The following is a 25,122-nucleotide window of genomic DNA, read 5'->3' as shown; positions in this document are numbered from 1 at the left end:
AAGCCAGTTCTGAAACTGGATGGACAGGTTTTGGCAATGGCCAGGAGTGAGTTTGCACAGCTAAGGGTAATTGGCCAACAGCACCCATCCCTGGAGATGTCAGATTTCACCAGAGAAACATGCCTTATTTACATCCTATTTGAATTACTGTTATAAGCTTTACATAGGACTGCTTTTGAAGTGTTTGGGAATTTCAGCTGGTCCAGAATGGCCAGACTAATGACAGGGGCTGATTATATGGAACATGTGTTATGCCTGTTACAACAGCTTCACTTGTTACTGGTCCATTTCTGGGCACAATTCAAAGTACTGGTTATGACTTATAAAGCCCTACACAACTTGGGTCCTGGATATTTGAAAGGCCACATTCTTCCATATGAACCTGACTAGGTTTTAAGATTCTCCAGAAGTAGGTTTTAATTGGTGCATGTTATTTCATTTTATTAACTGACTTGCTTTGGCTTTAATTATAATTTTGCATTTTTGGCCACGTTGATCATTATTGTGTAATGGAACGAGGGATATAAATTCAATACATAAATAGGTATACATTATATTGAGAGGAAGTATTATTAGTCCCTCTAATCTTCTGCAGAAATCTTTGTGGAGGGATTGCAAAATGCAACATAAGAATCTGAAACAGAATATTTTTTTCTCCAAGTCATATGGTATTAAAGAAATAATTCAAAGTAGAACATTAGTATTTTGAAAATCGTTTAGAAAATATAAGGGATTAAAATGTTCCCAAACTAAGATATAATTTATTTCTGCAACATTCCTCTTATCAGCACTAACACTGTGACTAATGTGCCATGTGACAGATTCTGAAGATTCAAACTTGGGTGTAACAGATGAAAGTCAGAAAATAGTGCATTGTTCTGATGCAAAACATGATTCTAGAGTTTGAAACAGGAAATAATAGATACTCACTTTGCAATACAGCTCATTGCTATCACTATGATCTTTGATCTCATCATGTGAACCAGTAGCCTACATATCTGAGTTCTGTGAGAGGCAGCAGAGACCACAACCTGGTCAAAGGCTGGGAGAGGGGGGTTGAGGTGCTTGTACATTAAAACATAGGTGTAAATATAAAAAATGTAAAGTATGACTGCAGCAAACACATATTGTAAAGGTATATTCTTTAGCAATCAAGAGTTTGCCTCTGTAAAGTGGATGAAATTGCCCTTAAAGATCTTAGAACAACACACCAAACACCATTTTCTTATGCAGAAGGAAACAATGTCCAGATTAAGAAATATTTTTCACTTTCTTTCAATGATACCCATGCTTTGCTGTTTCCCAGAACACAACTTTAATGCTTCAAAGTTACAATTATCTTCTGGCCAATCTCTCTACTTAGTGAAAGGATATTCCACATTGTAAATGAAAATTGCGAAGAAAATGCTTAGACCTAAGAAAGAATGCATTTTAGTACTTTCAATACAGAAGTAACCATATTTTGCCTTGGTTTATTGGAGAATATTTTGATGCCTACATTTTTTTTTGAAGTATCAAGGAAGTCAACAATTCAAGCTTAGCCAAAAATATATGTGAAACTAAAACTATAATACCAACAACCATTCACGTTAAAGTGTCCCAGAAATGTGATGTGAAATGTGATGCCTTAAGTAAAATCTATATATAAGCAAGTGGCCGCCTCAAGCCAATACTCTGCTCTTGACCTTCAAGCATATTTACGTCTGTCTTTCAGTACGTCTGAGAACAGAAAAGAAAAAGGTAAGCTTGTTTCCTATCAGATAAAAGGGAAGCCAATTTAAAGGATCACTCTCAACAGCAAAGATGATGCAGGACTATGTTCGATTGAAGTGCTGCTTCAAAAACCACAGGAATTTGTTTAATACACTAGCAAAATATTTATTTTTTATAATGACATAACAGAAATGAAAGATTTCTTTTTGGTGTGCCACAGTAATTGTAATTAAAGAAAGATGAGATTAATGGGCTCTATACATTTCAATGACAAAACAGGTTAGCATCAAATCTGAACTGTTCACAATTTAAACAAGTGTAAAACGTATCATAACCACCCCCAACATATATATAAAGAATTATAGTTTTAAAATCTATAAAAAGTAAAAAATATACACTCAGAAGATCTAACTCTTATTTAATCTTTTAATATAAAACTGTAAACATTTATTTACACAAAGAAAATGTGTAGAATAGAAAACTGAGCACCCTTTCAATTGAGTTGTGGGGTTCTTGGAAGGCAGTGGGTGTTGAACAGTGACATTTTCACACCACCTCACCTGTCCGTGACCATAGTCTATAAATAAAGCTGAGGCAGCAGGCTAGGTAAAGCTCAGCGGAGCCACATCTTATTGCTCTGAAGCTGCAGCAAATGGAAAGCTGAAGTGCATATATCCATTTATGAACTGCTGCAAGTGACGGAAGGACAGCACTTGGCCTTTCCCAACCCAGCCTCCGTGTCCAATGATAACTAAATTCCGCATCAATATTGTTCCACCAATGCTACATTTTAAAGGTCTGAACAATTATGGATGGACAGTGTGCAAGAATTTAAAAGTTCTTAAATCCAAGTTTAAAAGGATTTGTTTTCACATCCCAGTCCAAAAACATTCTAGGCCAGTTTGCTTAACAATTTGCTTTATCTGGATAAGTCAAACAGCATAGGCCTACAGTTGACAAAGCCCTATATAACTACAACAAAGATAGGGAGGAGATTATCAGCCTTTTACTGGACATCAAATTCTGATTGTAGCATTAGAAAGGTGTTGAATTTTCCTTTAACCTAGATTCTAGTTGGGAAATCCATCTAGAATTTAATATCATTTAATTCCATAAAATCTGTTATTTTTCAGTGTGCCGAAGGGGGAAATCAGCAGAACCCAGACAGTTAAGAACTATGAGGTCCCCAAGCACCTCCAATAAGAAAAGGAAGGCACACTGGTGCAAAATTCTAAATGTTTACAAAATGAGTACAGTTATCTCCACTTTGACTCCCCCCCCCCAACCCCTTCCCTGGCCAAAAAAGCAGCTACAAAGATTAAAAGGAAATTTTCCTGATGACGTTCATCTTAGACCAATTCTTTGATTAAACCAAGCTCACTGAAACAATTTCACTCAACTGCTGACTTATGGAAAAGATTAGTAAATTTCACTCTAATCTAATTCACTTACAATTTCAGTAACACCTATTTTTCATTCATTAAATTAACCACCTCTTAGAAAATATACAAGTAATGCAAATTGCTTCAGTTTGGACATTCAGCAGTGGACCCACTCATCACCATGCAGCTTTTACCATTTATTCCCCATCAACAGTTCAAGATACAATACAAAAATCTGTTTAGCACGGCATATGGAACTTGCTCATGGGCGGCAAGTATATAAAACAAAACCAATGGGAAAGATTAAATTAAAAAAAAAGTAGTGTTAAAGCAGATTTTTTTTCCAAAGTGCACATTTGAGGAAAACACTGCAGATACAGTAAAATATGTCCTTTCTTTCCTATGGTTCAACTGTTTTATCCCTTAACTGTTCCCCTGCCTAAAATATCCCAGACTTAAATCTTCACACTTTTCTTGTGTAGCTCCTGAATGTGCTGGATGTGAAGGAAATTCTTTGATTTTCAGTTGCAGGTGTGATGTAGTAAATTAAGGATCCTTGTAACAGGAGGTAAATAGTCCTGTTCATCAAAGAACAAAACCAAACCCAGAGTAGGGAACAGAGAGGTATCTGTGCATCTAAAACAACTTTCAAATTTATCACCCTTATAAACTAAAGGTTAAGGCAAAAGGTGGCTTGTTGGCAAGCAGAAGAATTTTTTGGTAAAACGTTAAGAACAATTCTCTTTTCCTTGCCCTGTATGGGACTGACCCAACACATCCATGAAAGTATCTCCATGGACAACGATGAAATAGCAGCATCTGCTTCACTGGAGATTATTCTATATATTTATAGAGATCAAATCACTATTTTTCCCGGAAAGGGGGGGGGAATCTCACAATGGAACAACCTTTATTAAAGTATTATGCCTCCCCCAGCTCCCTGTGCCATTATTGCAAATGTTTTCATGTTAGTAACGACTTCCAAGGCACAAGGGCTGCTTCACATACTTGACCAAAAGAACTAGATCCTGTTCTTATTGGTACAGCATGTGTGTGACAACAACATTGCTAATTATAAATGGCCTCTGAATAAGAGAGGATTAATTCGACTCTCATTTAATGAATGCTGGAAAGGAGATAGAAAAAGTGCACACACTTGATTTGAAGTCCGATTCTCCAATTAAAAAAAAAATCCTCTAAAAACCAAGAGCTCAGTCTCCCTCCACAGCAGAGTGCAAATTGTTTAACTTAGTAAGCCATAAGCCAATTAAGACTGAGTTCCCCAGTTTAAGTCCATAGGAACCTACTGCTGGACATGTTTTAACGCTTGACAATCTCCAACACAGAAACCCTTCACTATTACTGTGAATGCTCACATCTTGTTTGCTGAGAATGCAGGCGCACACATCACTGGTGACTAGAAGATTGCCCTCTCAAAATAAGAGAGGATCCTGCAAAGGAACAAGGGCTACACATTCTTTCCTCAGAAAAAAGTTGGAAGGGTATTACTTTCACTGGTTAGCAGGCCAAACTAGGATCTAGAAACCTGTCAAGTATTAATTGCAAGAAAGATTGCCTTAACACTGAATATATATGGAGTCTTCATTGCTGGCTTAACTTTCCGCACCACAACTGCATGGGTTTGCATTTAAATCTTCAAAATGCAAAACACTGTTAAAGTGAAATTTCTAAAGGGCTGGCTGGGGTATACAACATACCAATTGGGATTATATTCATGTGCAGTGTTCCAGACACGCAACAAAAAATGACCAAGCTATTTAAACTGGTGCATCCTTCTCACGTTGTTAGACCCAGAAGGGAGCAACTCCAATACATTCCCACTAGTGCCTGTGAATCTTCTTAATGCCACAGGTATTTGGTCCAAAGATAGTTTGTAATTAAAAAAAGATTCAAGGATAGACACCAATCATCATTTTAATGATTTCCCAACAATTCATCCAGATCATTCATCCACTCTTCTGAAGTCCTGTTTTTCAACAAAGTGTCTATGAGATCTGTATCCCCGGTTAAGCTCTGTAGTCCATTGCCCCCAGATGGACTGTTGTAGGCAAAGGGCATTTCCTGACTGGCTGTCCTCACTGGATACCCTTGGCTACAGTGCAGATTGCCTCTGTTGGGCAGTTGCTGGCTCTGATTCTGGCTGAAAGAAGACAGATCTGGGACAGCCTGACTCATACCTGGCAAGACCTGTTGTGATGGGACCGGCTGCTGGTTGGAAGAGTTTGTCCTCTGCTGGGCACCTATGGATGACAACATCTGTCCAGAGACGGCTGAGTTCATAGAAGCCATTGGCCTGCTGGTGTTGAGGCTTACCTGAGGCATCCCTTGCGCAAACTGTTGACTGGTCAATTTTAGGTGGGTCTGCTGCATGTGGAAAGTGGAGCTGGCAGTAAATGTCCCTAAACCACTATTTCCTTGTGCCTGGTTGTTCATATTTGATATACCTTGGTGTTGCCATGATGGATTTTGGGCTCCAATAGCTGTTGGCATTCTTGCCATCTGGGGTTTGGATAATGTAGGATTCAGTGCTCCTTTATTGTGTTGTTGAGAAATGCTTGAATTTCCTAGGGTGCTCTGTCCATATCCAGCAGGAAGAGCCGTACCCTGAGCCAAACTGGGTTGTCTTTGCATCTGTGGCTGTCCATTGGCACTTGTAGTTGCATGCTGTGGGACCATTTGTGTCATACCTGATGCCATGTTATACAAATTACTTCGCTGAATGTTCTGCAGGCCAGTATACTGAGGTACTCCTCTATCCTGCTGACCACCACTTGTTGAGACAGAACTGTGCCCAGTTCCAATCTGGATCATGTTCTGAGTTTGAGAAAATATGCGTGGACTACTGGAGTTGGACTGGCCTAAATTGTTTACCCCTGCCATTGCTGGAGATGAGCCTACAATACAAAATGAGATTTTTTTCAATATTGGTGTTTGTAAGAACTAATTCAACAACTATCACATTACATATATATTGCAGCATGAAACATTTTGTAGCTCTATTTAGGATTCATAACCTTGGATCTTGAGAAGTGCTGGTGCGAGGGGATTGGCAGAAGATGACTTTGCTACCCATTCCTCCCCATTGCATCAGCCCCCTGAACAACTTGATCTGGTTATTGGGGATTTTCCTGAACACATACAGATTTGGTGTAAAGGGATTTGGTGTGGGAGGCTGGGGCACGGAGGGGGTTTGCTGAAAATTGAGCAGAGGCAGCTTCCATAATTATGCCCTTTCTTTATCTAACATCTCCTAGGTAAACAAATTCACATCTCACCAGACTAGCAACCAAGAACAGGAATAAGGACTGTTGAGTAAACTGAATTATATGGTGCAAAGATAGCTCAAGACTGCCACCTATGTATATTGTTAGTTCTGCTCTCAGGCCTGGCAATTTAACTCTCAGGCCTGGTAATTTAAATTTATTCCAGGATTGATTCACATTGTCATGTTCCTTTACACATGAGCCAGTTTTGGCCATGCTTGTGCTCATATTCATATTGGAAAGTGTTATTGTAAACTGCACTGTTTATGGATATGGCCACGTTGATTTCCATGACTGTGACGGCTATTTTCTCAGCTGCTGGAATTTTCTAAAGCTGTATTAATGTAGAACTTGTTTCACCCTGTGTTTCTCCACAAGCATGTGCCAAATTACAGGCTAGGAGTATGGTGAATTTCCCATAATGAGAAAAGCATCTCTGTGAACCAGACCTTATCTATTGAGACATATAGAATTATATCCAATAGTTGTGCGAGTGGAAAGGAGATCATGCAACCGATACTTCTCTTCCACTCCACCCCCCTGCACCCCAAGAAAACTCTCTCCAGAGGGTTAGGGGCCCTCCTGGACAGTGAGGGCTGTGTCATATGGTGCTGCAGTGGGAGCAGAAAACTGCCTGAAATTATGTGGAGGGATCCCCTGGCACAAGATACGTCTGCATAATTTTGGGTGATTCCCCCTTCCCAATGCAGCCTTGTACAAAATAGCCCTCTTCCATTCAGGAGGCCCAGCCCTCTGGAGAGGGTTTTGTGGGGTGCAGGAAGAGAAGCGGAAGAGAAGAAACAGTTACGCAAACTACCTTCTCGGTATACAACCCATGGACTTCCTGGTTATGAAATGTATGTATTTTTTTAAAAAAAATGTATTGGAAGAGGAGTGGGTTGAAGATGCAAAAGAGCTATGAGAGATGGCAAAGTTTGCTGGAGCCCTGGTACAGATAATTTCATAGTAATGGAGAATGAAGAAGCCCTGAGATCAGGACTACCTGTTCCATTATATACCAGTGCTGCTACTAAGGAATGCCTCTCAGTGGCTTACGATTGACCATAGTATTCTTCTTGATAAGAGTATCTGGATGGGAGTTGGAAGAACTGCACTTCAATGGTTCCACTCCTACATGGATGGTCAACTCCAGAAGGTGGTTCTGGGGAATTATTGCTCTGTCCCCTTGGCAGTTATGCTAGGGGATGCCACAGAGCTCTATTTTATTCCCCATGCTGTTCAACATCTATATGAAACAGCTGGGATAGGTTATCTGCAGATATGGACTGAGGTGTCACTGATATGTGGATGACACCCAGCTCTAACTCCCCTTTTCATCAAATCCAGGAGTGGCACTGGGTGTTCTGAATCAATGCCTGGATACGGTAATGGATGGGCAAGACAGAGGTCCTGTTAGTGGCTGGTTTGTCTGCCTGGCTAAGTGATGTTCAACCTGTTCTGAAGGAGGCTGCACTCTCCCCTAAGGATCAAGTTCGTCATCTGGAGGTGCTCTTAGACCCAGCATTGTCACTAGGGGCACAGGTGGACTTAGTGGCACAGAGCACCTTTTATTAGCTTAGGCTGATATAAGAACTATGTCCTTATCTGGACAGAGATAGCCTAGCTACAGTTATCTGGTAACCTCTTGTCTGGATTACTGCAACTTGTTATATATGGACTGCCTTTGAAAACAATCCAGGCAGTGAGACTGTTAACAGTGACTGGCGAACATAATCATTACTCCTCCAGCTGCCAGTCTAATTCTGGGCCTGTTTCAAAGAACTGGTATTAGAATTCCAAACCCTAAATGGCTTGGGGCCAAATTACCTGAAGGATCATCTTCTCCCATAGATAACTGCCTGGACCCTAAGATATTCTTCAGCATACTTCTCCAGGAGCCTCCACCAAAGGAAGTAAAGTGGGTGGCTACTAGGAAAAGGGCCTTTTCTGTTGTGGCACCCCAGTTGTGGAATGGGTTTTCCCTGAGAGGCTTGCCTAGCAGCTAGTTATGCTCTTTTCTGCACCAGTTTCCCATTTTGTGAACCGCCCAGAGAGCTCTGGCTATTGGGCGGTATAGAAATGTAATAAATAAATAAATAAATAAAATTTCCCAGACATTTTATTCTTTCAGTTTCTATTGTTTTAAATCTGTTACTGTATTTTACTTGCACTGCTGCTAGATTTTATTTTGGTTTTTATTTTATACTGTAGTTTTAAACTTTTATATTGCATTTGATCCTGTTGCATTTTATGGCTTTAATTGTTGTGAACTGCCGAGAGGGCTTCAGCTATTGGGTGGTATAGAAATGTAATGAATAAAGAAGTAGGTTTGGAATTAGGAATTGGAGATGTTGGGCAGAACAAGGAGCCTTATACGAGAGAGAGAGAGCGCCTTCTTGGTGGGTGTCTCCCCAGTTATGGAATGATCTCCCTGATGAGGCCCACCATGCACCAACATTGTTATCTTTTTGACCCTAGGTTAAAACTACCCTCTTCTCTCAGGAATTTGGCAACATACAGTAAGTTTTAAATTAGGTTTTGAATCATTTTTAGCTTATGTTTTAACAAATTGTTTTTAGATATATGTTGTCTCTGTGTTATCTGTTTATATGGTTTTAGGTAAATGCCTTTATTTTTTGTACTTTGTATAATGTTTTTTAATAGTTGTTATTTTTGTGAACCGCCCAGAGAGATAAGACTATGAGGTGGTAAAGAAATATAATAAATGAATGAAATGAAATCCCTTGTTACCGCATGTTTTTGTACAACCACCAACAAGGGGAAGGACAGAAAAAACAGCAGTACTTATTCCTTAATTCAGGGGATAAATAAAATTAACCATTCAAGTGGTAACTTCGGTCCTTGTTCACAGCTACTGTTTGCCCAGAGTTAGAAGTTAGCCTAGATAGAGCCTATACATGTTAGAAACTTTCAATGAATAAGCATAACATAGAAAGTACAATCACTATATGAAAAAAAATCAGTTTGCCTCAACTCCCAATGTAAGAGATTTAACACAACCCTAGTACTAAGCCATGCCTAAAGTAACAAGTGTTGACTGATTCAGTCAATAATGATTAAATAAGAGAATATACTACTATTATTACTACTACAGAATCAGCCTTGTTTCCCTTTAGCAGTGCTTTACCACCAGGAGAGTGTTTGCTATCGAGAGATACAAAAGTTAGTAAATAAGAGATAGTAGTCATCAAAAAAGACAGTTCAATGTCCATGTACATTGAAGTAGAAGGGTGGCTTCCGTGGAATGCAACTTAAAACACAAAAAAGTTCCTAAAAACAGTGTGTAGGAATTCTGGCTGCAAAACAGCATTTTAAAATTAACCAATGACCACACCAGAAAATCTGAAGGAACTGTGCTAGTGCACATCCTTTTCCCAGGGAATCTTTTGCAAGTCAACCCCACAGTCCAATTTACCTGTGAACTGTCCAACCTGCTGTTGGTATGGATTCTGTGTCTGATCTTGGTACTGAGGGGGTGGTCGAGTTAGATGCCTCTGGAGCTGTTGCTCCTGATGGTGTCTTTGCTTCTCCTAGAACAGGGGAGATGCAAGGGTGTTAGAAGATACAGCCTAAATTTCATTCCAAATAATCTCTGGAATAAAGGTTTATTTTATTTATTACATTTCTATCCTGCCTATTAACAGATCTCTGGGCAATTTACAAGATAAAGCTTAAAACATTAAAATACAACAACATAATATAGAATTGTAAGTTTAAAACAGAATAAAACTAAAGTAGTAGCCAAGATAAAAGCTAGCGGTAGTGCAAAGATCTAAAACCCACAAACACATTTATTTTTAAACTAAAGAGCTAAAAAGCTTGGTGGGGAGAAAAGTGCCGAAAAGACCACAGTGTAGGCATCAGGCTACACAAGGCTATACATCAGGCCTCTTTGGGGAGGTCATTACACAACCGGGTGCCACCGCTGAAAAGAGCAGCCACCTGCCTCAACTCATTCAGTGGGAGCACCCAGAAAAGAGCCTCTGAGGAGGATCACAGGGTCTATGCAGGTATACATGGAAGGAGACGATCCTTATGGAAACCAGGCCCCAAGATGTGATATGTGAACTCGGCTGCGCTAACAAATCATGGTTTGTTAACCATGAATAACTCAGAAAGAGAACTATGTTTTGTTGTTGGGTTGTAAACTCTGGGTTGTTCATGGGATGTTTCATCAGGCTACAGAGGTGGTGGCAAGAGTGGTTAACCCACTCACTCCCAGATGCTCTACATGCCAGTACTACAGTGCCACAAAGGAATTTGGGATACAGGGAGGGAGCAGGTGAAGGAGGTGGGAAACAAACAATCTAGGGACTGAGAAAACAAACCATGTTTTGTTTGATCATCTGCCAGACAACCCTGGATAGGTTAACCATGGGTTTAAATAAACCATGGGTTAGCATTATGTGAGAATCATGTTGGTATTTTGAAAGGTTCAAACCATGCTTCTTCTCACATAAATTTACTTGAGGGAAGTAACAGCAGTGGTGCCATTTTAATTCTGAGGAGGCAGAGTCATCATGTTCAGGCACAGTGAAAAAATATTTTGGGATTCTAGCAGTACATTGCTATTCCTCCACTCATTCTTTGGAGAGGAAGCACAGCAGCATGATTCAGATAGGAGGTTCAGCAAAATACTGTCTGGATTGTTCTAGTAACAAATGTCATGCCTCCTTTCAATTACATTTTACTCATAAGGAGCAATGTGTTCAATCAAACCTTACTCAGCCAAGTAAGCTACCGGTTACTCAATAGAATGGATAGAAAAGCAGGGCTATAACTAGCCTAAATCTGGATGAAGTTCTTCAGACCAACTGCTGCCTTCCCCCCTTCTCATGACTATTTGTGTTCCCTTCGGGGAGTCCTAAATACAGTTTGCAGCACTTTCCCACATGTTTATGAAAAAATTTAAAGCAGGAGTGGGCAGACTTGTGGGATTTGCTTTCTTCTTCAGTAGAACCCCAAGGCCCATCATCTGACACCAAGTGAAAAATAGTGGCTGAGGTAGGGGAGCAAACAAAGAGAGGCTAAATGGGCTTTTCGGCACCAGGTGAAGACCTCACTTTCCCAGGCATTTTAGTCTTTCATTTTCTTTAATTTAAAACCCATTATTGTATTTGAAATCTTTAATGTTCTGCTAGCTTTTATTTTGGTTTCCATTTTTATTTTATACTGTAGTTTAAAAATAATTAAATTATGTTTTATCATGTTGTTTTTTTATAGTTTTAATTGCTGTGAACTGCCCAGAGAGCTTCACTTATTAGGCAGTATAAAAATTTAATAAATAAATATAAATTTAAGGAGGGGACAGAGATTTGTGCCTGGGGAAACAGAAAAATGAGGGATACAGCAGATGGGAGCACAGATTTGCAGTGGTGCAGAGAGAGAACACGCTACAGGGTACAGAGAGAAAAACAGTGTAACAGAAAGACTTAAAAGAACACAGATAAACATTGCAAGAAAAATGTTTTCCTTCAGTTAACATGACTGAATAAATATGTAAGGATGATCCCAAGTGCAAGCTGAGTTGTGCATCTGGAATGCAGCCCAAACCTCCCTTGCACACACTGTGCAAGTATCTATACACCACGTTGGATCATAGAAGTGGGCGGAAAGGGGGGGGGGAAGCAAGTGGTATCAAAAATACCAAGCAGGGGGCAATTCATTCCATCCTATAGTTTAAAAATTAAGCCATAAAAGAGTAAGCATGAGATTAGACTCCACATTCATACAATTCATCCTGAAGATTCCTCCACCCATAAAACTAAGCACAACCACTACACATTCCTCGCAACCATGAGAACAACCAGCATCGCGTTTTGAAAATTTTGAATTCTCCCCTACCTAGAAGCAGAGAAAGATGTAGGGTATTGCAATCACACAAACAGAGAAGGAAGAGCCACTGGCCACCTTTCTCCATCTATCATTTATCTCCACTGACCTTTCCTAAGCAGCCTTGAGAGGCCACTACCCTTAAAGGCAGCATAAAATTTATATATACACACACACACACACACACACACACACACACACACACACACACACACACACCATCCTTAGGGTTATTTTTCCTCCCTAAAGATGTTTTGTACTCCCCCCAAGTTTCCTGATACCTCCCCTCTTTTGCATGGATGCTGTTTTGGCTACATAAGGATCCACACTTAACTCTGAACTTTAGCCACTAAGGAGAGAGATTAGTGGATATACATAATGGGTGGAGAAAGCTGGCCAGCAGCTCTTCCTTCCCTGCATATGTGATTGAAATCCTCTCCAAATATCTCCGGTGTGTGCGTGTCAGAAGGGGGCTTCAGAATTCTCAACAGGTAGAGCTGGGCAATAATCAGTTAACAAGGGTTCAAGTCCATCAAAACAACAAGACTGGCACAAAAAGAAAAGGCTACTCTTACTCATTCTGATGCCCCTTTACCTGTTCAGCAAGAAGTTGCCTCTGTCCCATTAGAAACTGTTTCTGTTGTTCCATTAACAAATGCTTCTGTTGCTGTTCCCTCTGTTTCTGCTGATCTAGTAGCATTTGGTGCTGCTTCATTACAGCTGCTTGTTGCTGACTGTTGAGATAGGCTGTGTTGCCATGGTTACCTGCCATGGAAACATTAGGAGGCTGTGCGTTCACACCAGGGCCAGGAACAGAAACAGGAATGCGAGGAACACCAGCAGAAGGATTTTGATCCTACAAAAGCAGACACAGCAATTACGTAAGACAGCCTGGACTTCACTTTAAAAATACAATATTAAGCCATTTTGTTTTTGATTGCCTGAGCCCCGGAGAACTTCACCTATATACATTGTTCCATAGTTGTTAGTCAAGAATTGATGCTCAGCATAACTTTGGTTCCAACAGAAATGATGGTTTACTATGTGAAGGAGCAGTCACCTAAAGGCAGTTTCTAGAAGCCTCATTTTGAGAAGCAGCCCAAAGGGTTCTATATCAAAGAGGATTTATTCATTAAATAGAGGACTGAGCAGAAACATAACAGATAACGCTTCCTATCAACAAAAAGGAATGCATTTTGTCTTTCATGTTGTCTCACTGGGGACTCTATTACTACAGGCCAACAGAAGGAGAATAGGAATACACGTATTAAGCATCAGTGTGTTTAGTAGAGGGTGGCAAACAGAGCAGGATTGCTGATTTTCTTGCTTATAACAAGACTAATAATTTTCTAGGCAGACAGAACTTGGGGTGCTCAAAGGGACTCCACACTGAACAAAACAGATGGTGATTCTTTGCATTTCTAGGCTCTGAATGGTAAAATGATCAAATAGCATCAGTAACATTCAATACCACATGCAGTGTTCATGATGCCCCTCTACAGTTAAAGAGAGGATAATTCAGCTGCAAACTATAGTAAATTTTCCTTTCAATTAGTAAGGTTTCCAAACTGAAAAATATTCAACCCTTAGCAAACCAATTCAAACAAATCCGAGGAAAGGAAATATCTCCTTAAAGTGAACAGATCTGTATATCAATTTTAAAAAATCTATTTAGTGGCAAGTGAAATAATCCCCCATATAATGGGTATTTTACATCAGAGATTTTCTATCATGAAGTCACGTTGCTTTCACAATGAAAGACAGTTGCAATCTGTATTTTTATCTTTACAATAGGCCCTAGCATATTCACCTCACCATGAAACTAGTTTGCTCCATGTATTCAGCCCTCCTCACTGACTATAGCCAACCTGTGACTAGAAGCACTTACCTGGCTGTGTGGTCCTAGAGGCCTATAAGCAATACTTCCAGACTTCTTCATCACAAACATCCCATTCTGCTCATCGCTCATATGAGGCAGTGTAGGTTGCTGGCGCTGCGGCATATATGCCAACATAGGGGGCTTGTTCTGGCCTGGTATTGTAACCCCTTGGCCACATTCTTTATAATGTGAAAGAGGTTTTGTATTCCCGTAGTCTAGCACAGAGCTTTGATTAGACACAGAGTTCTGGTTCAAGCTATTTGGCTGATGGCTTAATATATTTCCACCATGATAATTACCTCCAGCCCTGGGAGAACTCTTGTTTGGCATACTAGACATCATGAGTTTCTGGTTACTGAAGTCCTGTTGGTAAATTGAAGGGCTAGTGGGATTTTCCATAGTGTATGGGACAGCCAATGGACTGTGAGAAGATCCAGACTGCTGCCAGCTAGAAATCTGGTTGGGTTGGTGGACCTGCTGCTGGTTCTGTAACAACTGATCTCTCTTCTGCTTGGCAGCTATCTGCTGAAGCTGTTTTGCAGATGACATCTCTTTGGCACCCCCTGTACTTTGTCCAGATAACAATGAACTAGGTAGAGGCCTCTGCACATTTGGAGACTGGTTTGATGGCTGCATCATGGATTGGTTGGGATTTTCAGTCACTGACTGATTGGACGGCTGAAACATAGTTTGAGAATTACTAACAGCTGGAGAAGCTGCACTAACAGGGACAGAAGAGGTACCAATGAATGTTGTGCCAGCAGAACTAGCCCTGACTTGTGGAGATCCCATCTGCTCTGGTTCAAAGTCTGCTGGGGAAAATTCAGTCTTTATAATGATGTCTTGTGGTAATGGAGTTTGTGCAGCTGAGTTTGAAGAATCAACATCCTTCTTTTCCTCGAAGTCTTCAGTAAATAGATCTTTCATGTCCTCCTCAGGCACTGACCTGTTAAGTTCATCAATGAGCTCCTTCCACTCTTGCTCATTAAGGTTAAGATCAGACATCAAATTGTTCTGAGATATAGAGCTTCCTGGTCCTGTAATCATACAGGGAAGATCATCTGGTTCTTGTTTGAGCTCCTTGTTAATAACCATAGCAAACGAGTCATCAGCATCACTGCTTCCATTTAGCTGAAGGTTAGAATCCGGCAGACACTTTTTGCTGATGCCATCTAGCCCCATGGAATGTTTTCCATTAAGCTGTAAAGTGTCCCCACTGGGAGGTTTGCTGTCAAGCTGGTGCAGAGGTGATACAGGAGGAATTCCGTTGGAGGAGCCACTCAACCCACCAAGACTATCATCATGCCGTAATTTCTTGGACACAGAAAACATGTCCCCATAGCCATTCTGCTGGTCACCATTCTGAGGGGAAACAGAACTATCAAGCTTCCTTTTCACTGTTTCATGAAGCTGCTAAAACAGAAACAGTTTTAAATTAGTTTTATGCTCCACACAGTTTATTAGCTGTAAAAAGTTTCATTTTAGGTGAAAAATTTCAAAGGGTTAAAGTCTCTTTCAGCCAACACTTTTCTTAAACTGTATTAAACCATGTGATTAAAATCCATGTTTGTTTTGGAGTTAATAAAAAGGAATATATTTTGCACCATGTGTAAGTGCTTTTCAAACTAAACGCTAAAGCAGCCTTGGAAACATTGAGTGTACAACTGCTTCCCTCAATGTCGGTTTACTTGCTTGGGCTCCATGACTTCCATTGCTATGGCTTACATTGAATTTTCTTGTAGCTTGGGAACTCAGTGAAAGGTCTGGGAGCATCTGAGGTTGCACATTGCTGAAGCACCTTTAGACCTGATCAGCTCCCCTTAATTGGAGACTACTTGAAGCCTTATATAAGAGGAGGCGATAAATATAAATATTTTTAGGGAGCAATCCTATGGGCCCTAGATAATGCCTGGGAGAGCCCAGAAACCTTGATCCCTGTCCCCTCATCACTGTCGCAATTCTCTCTGTGCTGGCTGTATTTTCATGCTTGGAAATGGAGGACAGAGATGGAGAAAAGGGGGTGGCTCCAGGGTGGGAAAGGGAGGAGGCAGCGGAAGCTGCTTAAGGCAGTTTCCTACCAGGTCTCAAGGCTACTTCCCTCCCCCTCCCTGAAGCTGTGGCTAGATGGGCTTCAGGGAGGGAGAGGGAAGGAGCCTGGAGAAACTGCCCATCTAGGCAAAATGCAGGGCAGCTAGAGCAAGGAGGAGAGGATCCTCTCTGTGCTCCAGCCACTCAGCGTAGGATAGTCAGCCACCTCTGATATCAGACGTTGGTGACTATCCATATAGGATTGCGCCCTTAAAGTTATAAACAGCTCCCTTGTACCCATAGTAACTCTCTACATTTAAATACATATAAATAAAGGTGCATTCATAGTATTCCTTCTTGCCCTAGTCTTAAAAGGTTTCTTGGGCTTTAAGGTTAAAAGCAAGTATACTGTATGTGCAGCTGCCATAGGTCTGTACTAACATGGGCCAACAGGATGGAGCTTTGTTGTTCAGTTTGCCATCAATTGGATAATTGCTACTCACCCCAGCCCATGTGGCAATTTGCACTAAGTCTCAAAGAAAATCTGTCACTCACCTAACCTATTACAAGATTATGCTGTTATAACCTGCAGGCAAACCTATATAAAAATAATTCAGACCTGTACTTACAATTTCTAAAAAGGAGAAAGAAAAGGAAACTATACAAAATATAATGACTCTTTCCTCTTCAGAATTTTTATTCTGAAAAGTGTAGTATATTGCTTTTGCAGACGTTGGTTCCTAGAAACAGAAACATCTCAACATAATCAGTTACAGCAAACTCTGCCTCAGAAATCTGGGCCTGATGTATTTACTGTCCCAAAACCTCTGATAATATTACCTCTTTTTTTAAAAAAAAAATTATTCCTTTTCTGAGGCGAGGTATAAATTTTATACCAGTTCATTTCAGGTGTCCAGAAACCTGACATGGACTATTTGAGAGTTGACTGTATTTAGGACAGAACATTATACAACACAATGGAAGACTGTCCTCCAAACAAACCCTATCTACTGACCTTTAAATTTGGTTTATTTAGCAGAAAATTGTATTTCATATTTCCCTATCCCAACCCCCATTTTTTTCCATGTGGACATTTTACAAAGTGATAGTACTGAAAAAGATAGCACTCTATAAGCAAGTTTACTCCACATATTTTAAACTTGCTTTGTCATTGAATCTATTGGGGAAGACAAAATCACTTTCTTTGAAACTAGAACTCTAATTCAACGTTCTTATTCTGGGACATTTTCATGCAATGTGGGTACTTCCCAAAACTAACATGCACTGGATTGCAAGGGAGCAATTAGTTTATTATGGTTCTGGAGGTTATCAAGGTCCACTGAGAATTGGTCTAGACTTCTCCATGAATTAACAAATGTGCCACAGTTGATATTCGACACTATTTGGCAACAATTTCTGGAATTGTTCTTTAACTCTCTTTTAATCTCTTATCTTATTCTAACCCATAAACTTACCTCAAAATCCTTTCTCCCCCCCCCTTTGGTTGTTTTACTTCCCCACTGGGCCAAACCTTTTCATAATTTAAAATCAATTATTGTAGTTGGAGGAAAGAGAGTTCTGCTAACTCAGGAGATATCAAATTGGCTGCTTTTTAAATTATTATACCAATGACATTTTGGTGAGCCTCCTATCAATAATGGTTTATAAAAATATGTTGAAAGCATACAAACATAGAGTGGATACCAGTATGAAGAAACAAAATGGGGAAAATAGTGCGGGACAAATGACCATAAATTCATTCTGCAGTAGAAGACAGTTGTTTTTGCTGCAGCACAGTAATATAGTATCTTCCAGGGATGGATAGCTATCCCCAAAAAGCCTCTTACTGTTAAACACACACTACAGTACATTAAATGTATGCTTTAAGGTGGATTCCTGCATTGAGCAGTGGGCAGACCCCTTCCAACTCTACTATTCTATGGTTCTACAAAATGCAATACATTAGAAAAAAAAGTCCATCTATAGAATATATGCTTTTGCTACATGGCACTACCATCACCGTTTGTGAAAATCATCTTATGTAAAGCAGCTACAACAATAACATTTAACTTCAATGAAAATATTCTGGGACAAGTGACTTCTTGAATGTGATCTTCAGGTCAGTTCTGATGGTGTATTTTCATGCTGATTTGTGCAAGCAATTACCTACTCACTCAAGTTCCAATGGCTGCTTCTGTGAGCTGGGATTTCTGTGCAGTTTTGCTAACTTCTCAGGCAGGCATGACTTCTGGCCCAGTAAGTGGTTTGGCAGATGTTCAGCAGTCCCTGTGTATTGCAGCCCCAGTCAGGCAGCCCCAAAACAAGAACTTTACCAAGTTCCTGGTGGCTACCAAATATTGGCTGCTTGTGGCCTAGTGGTCTGCACAGATCTCACTTAAATAGAAGAATCACATTTGAAATAAAGCTTTTTGCATCATAGCTCTGTAGACACTACACTTGACCCAGTTTTCCCTTGTACACACAAAATCCTGTTTTAGATCATACAATTACCTAGCATATAATTATTATTTTAATAATTTGTTGACATGACCCTACTTTATATAATAATTTCATCCTATATACTAATAGCAAAACCATTTCCCAAAAGCTTATCTTTGCATAGTGAAAATGCATCACCCATGTACAAGATGGATGTAGTAGCTAACTTGGGGAGGGTTCTCACAGTTTGCAGAAGTACAATTTTTTTTTTAAAAAAATCTTTAGAAAAAAACCCTGGGTGTGGGCAGAACTCAAAACTACCCAATGAAGACTAAGCATGATCAGTTGCTACATGTCTGTTGGGAGGGAAAGTGCAATGAAGCATTGTGGGAAAAGGCATAGCTGGCATCCTGCACAGGAGCACTCCATACTGCCACAGGTTCCACTTTTCTCTCAGTTATTACAGAGAATGCAGTACAATTTTACTCCTAATTATTCTCAGCCTAATAAGGTTATTGTGAACATCCTAATAGTGAAATATAATGAACTGCTTTGTACATGCTTATGCTAAGAGTCATATATTTGGTAATCTATATAAAATGGACAAAATCTACACTAATGTATATAGCTCTCTCAAAAGAGGAGTCTACAGAAGCTTGGCAAATGAGTCAGATAGCAGCCCCACCAAAGTAGTGTCAAGGCAAGAAAAACCTGTTCTAAGATGAAATCTCAAAGGAAAGGAAACCCTGAAAAAGAAATCAATACTATCTGCCAAAGTACTAAAATGCTTTTAATCTATTTAAGGCTGCTAAACAATTACACACCTAACTAAAAATTAGTGAAATTAGTTTTCTAAGTAGCATTTGCATATTTCACACCCTGGTAATACTTTCTAGAAAATATTCTAATACCGTTTTTATGAATAGAATAAGAGAAATATGAGACAAGTTGTTTGAAGAGTAATAAAAATCTATTCATTTCTTAATGGCAGTATTCATAATACTTATGAAATTCACCTATTTCCTACAAGTATACAATATGAAAACAATTAGCTCTCCTAGTCAAATGTTAGCTGAACTACCATACAGAGCCAAAGATTTTTAGGGTATAATAATCTTTTTTTAAAAAATGCATATTACTATAAAATTCTACATATTTCAAGTAATGGAACTTAAATATAAATCTCAAAAATTGGGTTAACAAGTTGTTACCAGGGCACTACAACCACTCTTACCTCAAAGTAATAACAGATTTAAATGTACTTCCATTATTTCTGGGACACAACCCACTAAGGATGCAATCCTATTGCATCTGCCCTTTATACTCATAAGCCTTAAGAGTATCCAAAGCAGAGAGGGAGGTGCACTCTGCAATTTAGCTAGATGGCTTTGTTGGGGAGAGGGAGGGAAGGAATCCTAGGGATATGTGGTAAGTCACCCCCATCCCCTCCCACTGGCATGTCCCCTTTCCTTCCTCTCCAAGCTCACATTTGCCTCCCCTCTGATGCTTTCTAGGGGCATAACATTGCTGTTAGTGGAATAAATTGCATCTATAGCAGCAACATGATTTAAAAAGCTAGTTTATCCATCCTCATTCAACTCAACACCGCTACCTATTGCTCCTAGTGCTTAATAACTGAGAAAATATCATTACAATCAAATGTAATGATATATGAGAGGCAACAGCATTATTTTGCCAAGAAAGTACAGACCAAAGCAAAACAACAACACCCTAACTCAACTTGTTTTGCAACAAGTTATCCAACTTGTTAGCAGAAACGTCTATTGACTCATATAAAGCAACTGTGATTATAACCCCCCCCAAACACTTTGCTGCCATTCCATCTCCACACTGAGGCACACCCCAGCATACCCTAGGCATATCTGGAAGCAAGATATCTCATGGCCCACAAGCTATGTAATTGCTATTAGTGCTGACATGTTCCTGTATCTAATTTGTCACAAAATCTCTCAACCAAGATAGATTAACTACTTGGAGCAACAGGACGGCCTGCACAATATCTGGCTCCAGGTATCCCCGATGTTTGCAGGTTATGGTTTCCTTCATCGCAGGAGGGAATGAAGTCAACAACAGCACTTTAATTAAGATGAGCATACAATACACCACTGAAAATTTTGGGTATTGCTGTTTTCCTGGTAAAAGAATAGATTACCAGATTCTATGGTATTTTTCTATAGTACTTTATTTTTATATAACTGCTCCATTGTTAAAATTAGACGCATATTCCAGTATGTATGACCAAATTGCTGAACATTGTTGCAAACTGTACAAAGGCGCAAGCTATCTAAAAAAAATATGTTCAGCAGAGAGTGTAAGGTCAGATGCAGGCCTACTCGGGCTTTTCTTAACCTTTCTCTTCCCTTTTGGCAAGAGGATTTGAGAGACACTACCACCAGAAAATAAACAAGGGAGATAGAAATTCAAAACCTCAAGGTTTAAGGCAAAATATTAGGCTATAATATATTCCTGCAGGGTAAGTAGAGGATGAAGTAGTTCTTAATATTAATACTAATTTAATTTAGAAATATCATACCAGTGACAAGAATACTCTGTTAGATGAAGACATGACTGCTCTACTTAACACTTAACTCTTACAATAAAATCTGTATAGAACAAAAGTCACCCAATTATGTCATCAAAGAATCTATGATTTGTCACTTTTTAAAGTTTTGAACAGTTTTCAAGCTAGGACACATACCATTTACGACAGTGTCAGATCACAAAACTTCACTGCCAGATAAAAGATTAAAGTGCCCCATCCTTCTGACTGTGTCCCAGCCAGCTTCTAAACGGAGAAATGACTAATGGACCAGGCAATTTCTGGTTCCACCAGATATAGAGATCACAACAACTTAAAATGGCATAGAAAGAAACTACTTATTTGGTTTTCCTTTTTAGACACTAACTTACTAAAGATGCAATCCTATGTCTAGACATAAAAGTCTTTACAACTGCCAGCATTCCCCAGTAAGTCTTTTTTCTGTCTAAATGTGTATAGGATTGCACCCCAAGAACATCAAGATCTGAAAGATGCATCTTTCAGATGTGCCGAAAGCCACACATTGTTCAATAGCCAGGCAAATCATTTCCACTTTACCTGCCTAGCTGATTCCCTTCATTTTCAGATTATAATAAACGTGGAAAACAACTAGAATCCTAACAAATTCACAGCATTCCATTTTTCAGTGTGTCTTATATAATATATTTTTTATGTCAAGACATAAATTACCATCAGAGAATATGTCTTTCGATTTCAACAGCAAGCCAAAACTTGGACTATGTCATTGGGGAGAGACCATAATGCAAAGATTGGACTGCATCAGACCCCAGGTTCAATTTCTAGTATCTCTGGTTATGTAGGACTGGGAAAGGCCTGTTTTAGACCTTGGAAAGGCCTGTTTTAGCCCTTGAAAGCTTGGTACTAGACTGAATTGACAGCTCTGGGCTTTTCAGTCTGTATAAAGGAGTTCTTTCAATTCTTATAAGTTGCTGTAGCTTGAATATTTAAAAAGAATCGTGATCAAGCTCTACTACACTTAACATCTCAAAATGAAAATAGAACATTGACATGTATACCTAGCCCCACTGTGCTGGGGGTTCAGTAAACTGGGGTGGGGAGGGAGTAGTGAAACCTATTCCAATACAGAGAAGACAAGTTGCCAAGCTCATCTTCAAATCCTGTTGTAAGAGACAGGCATAAGCAACTTTTCTCATTTTCTGGAAACTCATTGTCTACACAATATAGTGAATTGATTTATTAGAATCAATTTGTTTAGAAACCTAGAATAAGCAGGTTATGTTACCTGGAGGAAAATTCTTAATCTCTGCTGTGTAGAAGTTCAGTACCTATCCTCCATTTACATTCTCCTGACTACTATTAGAAGCTCTACATATATGAAACTCTCCCTCTACTGTGTAGCAGGTGTGGTTGCAGTCACACCTGGACAACACAGACCTCGGTGGGTGACCTTAGGCCAGTCACAAACTCTCAGCCTAATCTACCTCATAAAATTGCTATGGATAAAATGGGCTAATCCAGAAGTGAGCCTCCATAGATGTTTGAACATAATATAAGTTGAAGAAATACAGGCATTGTGCATTGCTTGCTGCCAAATGATTTGTATATGCTTGTTATACTGGATACAAGTAGGGCTTTAAGAACCTTCAATTCCAAACATTAAATCTATTCAACTACTGACCAATATGCATCATACTAAAGCCATACTCAGCTGGAATCCACTTGCAGTTTTTAAGAAAGCAAACAACAACAACAACCCATTACCCTTTATTTTGATCCTAATGCAACTGAAAGCCTACAATTTACTACTTTCATTCTTGTTTTTCTACAGGCCGTCGCTGACTACCTGAAAAAGTTGTCAATTTACCTATTTTTCGATTATAGCAAGGCCTGAAGCAGCTGGAAGAAGAGACCATACACATATGTAACGAGAAAGAAAACAATCAGATCACAAGCGATGAATAAGTTTTCCTTTCCTACAGTTACATCTGGGGTAGGAAGAAAAACAAATATCCTCTAACTTCGTCCCCAGAATGCGAATTCAAGACATGGAAAAATCAATTCTTTAGTTACTGAATTTTAAAGGAAAATTCATTTCAAACTGCAAGTCTTCTAAAAAGTGGCATTGTTTTTTTTTATAGCCAAGAACCCCCACTACTACAAAATACACCCACCCCACAAGTCTTTTTAAAGGGGCAATGCGGATGCCTCAAAGCCGAAACAAACCCCTGGGTCAGGCCAGTTAGGACCTTACCGCAATGAGGGCGCTGCTACGGCCGTGCTGTTGCTGCTGTTCACCGCCCGCGGTGTCGGCGTCCAGGCCGTTGATTCCAGGCCTGTCGGAAGAAGTGGAGGTAGAGGCAGAGCCCACGGAACCAGGAGCTGGAGCAGAGGAAGGAGGCTGCGACGGGGCGGCTGGCGGGGGTGCTGCCGGGGGAGGAAGGGGCGGCTGGCGGTGCTTCCCAGCTCGCTTGGCCTTGGCCTGCAAGCAGCGTTGATGAAGAGCGAAGGTTTGTTGGCGTTCCAACTCCAGGCGCTCAGGAGACACGGCCTGGTAGCGGGACTCACAGGCGCTGTGATGCCGCCGGCACAGCTCGATCCGCCGGCGGAGCCGCTCCATTACCGCGCTGTGCCGCGGCACCACGAACTCCGCCATCCGATAGGGAGGCAGAACCATGAGCCGAGGACGACAACAGAGAGAAAAAGGCCGCAAGACAAGGCGGCTCTTCACTCCGCCATGGCTGGCGGCGAGGGACACCGGGCAACCCTCAGCCCCAGCGCTCCCTACTCTTCTGCTGCTGCCGCCACTCTTTTCAAGCGGGGGCTCCCCGCCGGACTCAAGCCCCGCTTCCTGCCTCAGGCCTGGCGACCCACGACCGACTTTCTCTCTCCTGCCCCCTCCTAGCTCAGGCCCAGAGCCAACCGAGCCTCCTGTTTCCCATTGTTATCCGCGCCTCAGTCGCCGCCATCTTGAAATTGTTTTATCACTTTTCCTCGCTCCCCTCCCCCATTTGAGAGCCAGCCCAGTCGAGGGGGGTGGACTTTCCTAGGTGGTGGCTGACGTCAGCGCCCACACACTCATTGGCGGCAGCAGTTAACAGGCAGTGGAACAAGCCAGTAGGGCGTGAGAACGGACGAGAAGAGGCAGGGTAAAATTGGGGGGAAGGGATTTCCCCTTCAGCTTTCCATCTCCTTCATTCCCCCTCCCCCACGACCTTTCCGGAAGAATATAAAGGGCGGAGTTTCATGATTGACAAAAGGTACCCCCTACGTTGCCCCATACTAGTGAGTGATAGCTGAAACGGTCCTAGGGCTACTGCGCCTTGAAATACCTTCTTTCCTCCCGCTCCTTACTGAAACCCAAAAGCACCCTTTACGTATTAAATAATAGTAGTAACAATGGGAGAGGAAGTATTTGAAAGAACAGCGTTAATCTTCTCGTACTGAAAAAGCCCCATCGCCAAACGTTACACCCACGTATGTATGTGGGTGTGTTTAGGACCGAAATCAAACACTCAAATTCTCACAAATTTCTTTAATTTAGAAGTCCTGCCATTTTGGTTCTTTGATTTCTCTTCTGCTGCATGCTGAAAAGAAAGCCCACTGTGCCCGGTTGCGAAAGGTTTGAAGGAAATGTAAAGGACTAGTAAACATTCGTCAAGATAACCACAATCCTAATCTCACTGTCACCGCTTAATTATAAGACCACCACCACTCTCGCTTTATAAAACTACTAGCCTACTGCTGCTACTTGATGCAGCAGATAATTTAAGGCCATTTCAAATTTTTACACTTATTCCCCTACTAGTTCAACCTCAACCCATAGGCAATGGAAACAAAGCTACCTCGAGAATGAGAATGTATTTCTCCACTAAGCTTTGGAAATTAGAAAGCAGGAAATTAGGTAATACCAGACGGAAGTGCAGAATCAAAGAAACACTTTTTTTTCCTTGCTTTATGAAGCAGATCTATCAATTTTATCAAGCACAGTACAAATGTGGGCTA

General features: G+C 40.5%; 1 protein-coding gene across 2 annotated transcripts; it reads right to left on the bottom strand.

Moving 5' to 3' along the window:
- Positions 1–1,863: 1,863 nt before the first annotated feature.
- Positions 1,864–23,818, bottom strand: MAML1 (mastermind like transcriptional coactivator 1). 2 transcript variants are annotated; one of them, XM_063120838.1, is made up of 5 exons: positions 23,372–23,818; positions 14,121–15,524; positions 12,828–13,088; positions 9,816–9,930; positions 1,864–6,010 (listed from the first exon to the last, which is right to left on the bottom strand). In XM_063120838.1, exons 1-5 carry the CDS (start codon positions 23,792–23,794, stop codon positions 5,031–5,033), a joined length of 3,183 nt encoding a protein of 1,060 aa, XP_062976908.1. In that variant the 5' UTR covers positions 23,795–23,818; the 3' UTR covers positions 1,864–5,030. The 2 variants fall into 2 exon arrangements, with proteins under 2 accessions (XP_062976908.1, XP_062976909.1); XM_063120839.1 differs by having other exon boundaries at positions 14,121–15,521.
- Positions 23,819–25,122: the final 1,304 nt, after the last annotated feature.

The sequence above is a fragment of the Elgaria multicarinata genome, chromosome 3 (assembly GCF_023053635.1).
Source record: "Elgaria multicarinata webbii isolate HBS135686 ecotype San Diego chromosome 3, rElgMul1.1.pri, whole genome shotgun sequence".
In the NCBI taxonomy this organism is placed as follows: domain Eukaryota; kingdom Metazoa; phylum Chordata; class Lepidosauria; order Squamata; family Anguidae; genus Elgaria; species Elgaria multicarinata.
The sequence above is the reverse complement of the archived record's forward strand: the minus strand, read 5'-3'. Positions and strand labels throughout refer to the sequence as shown.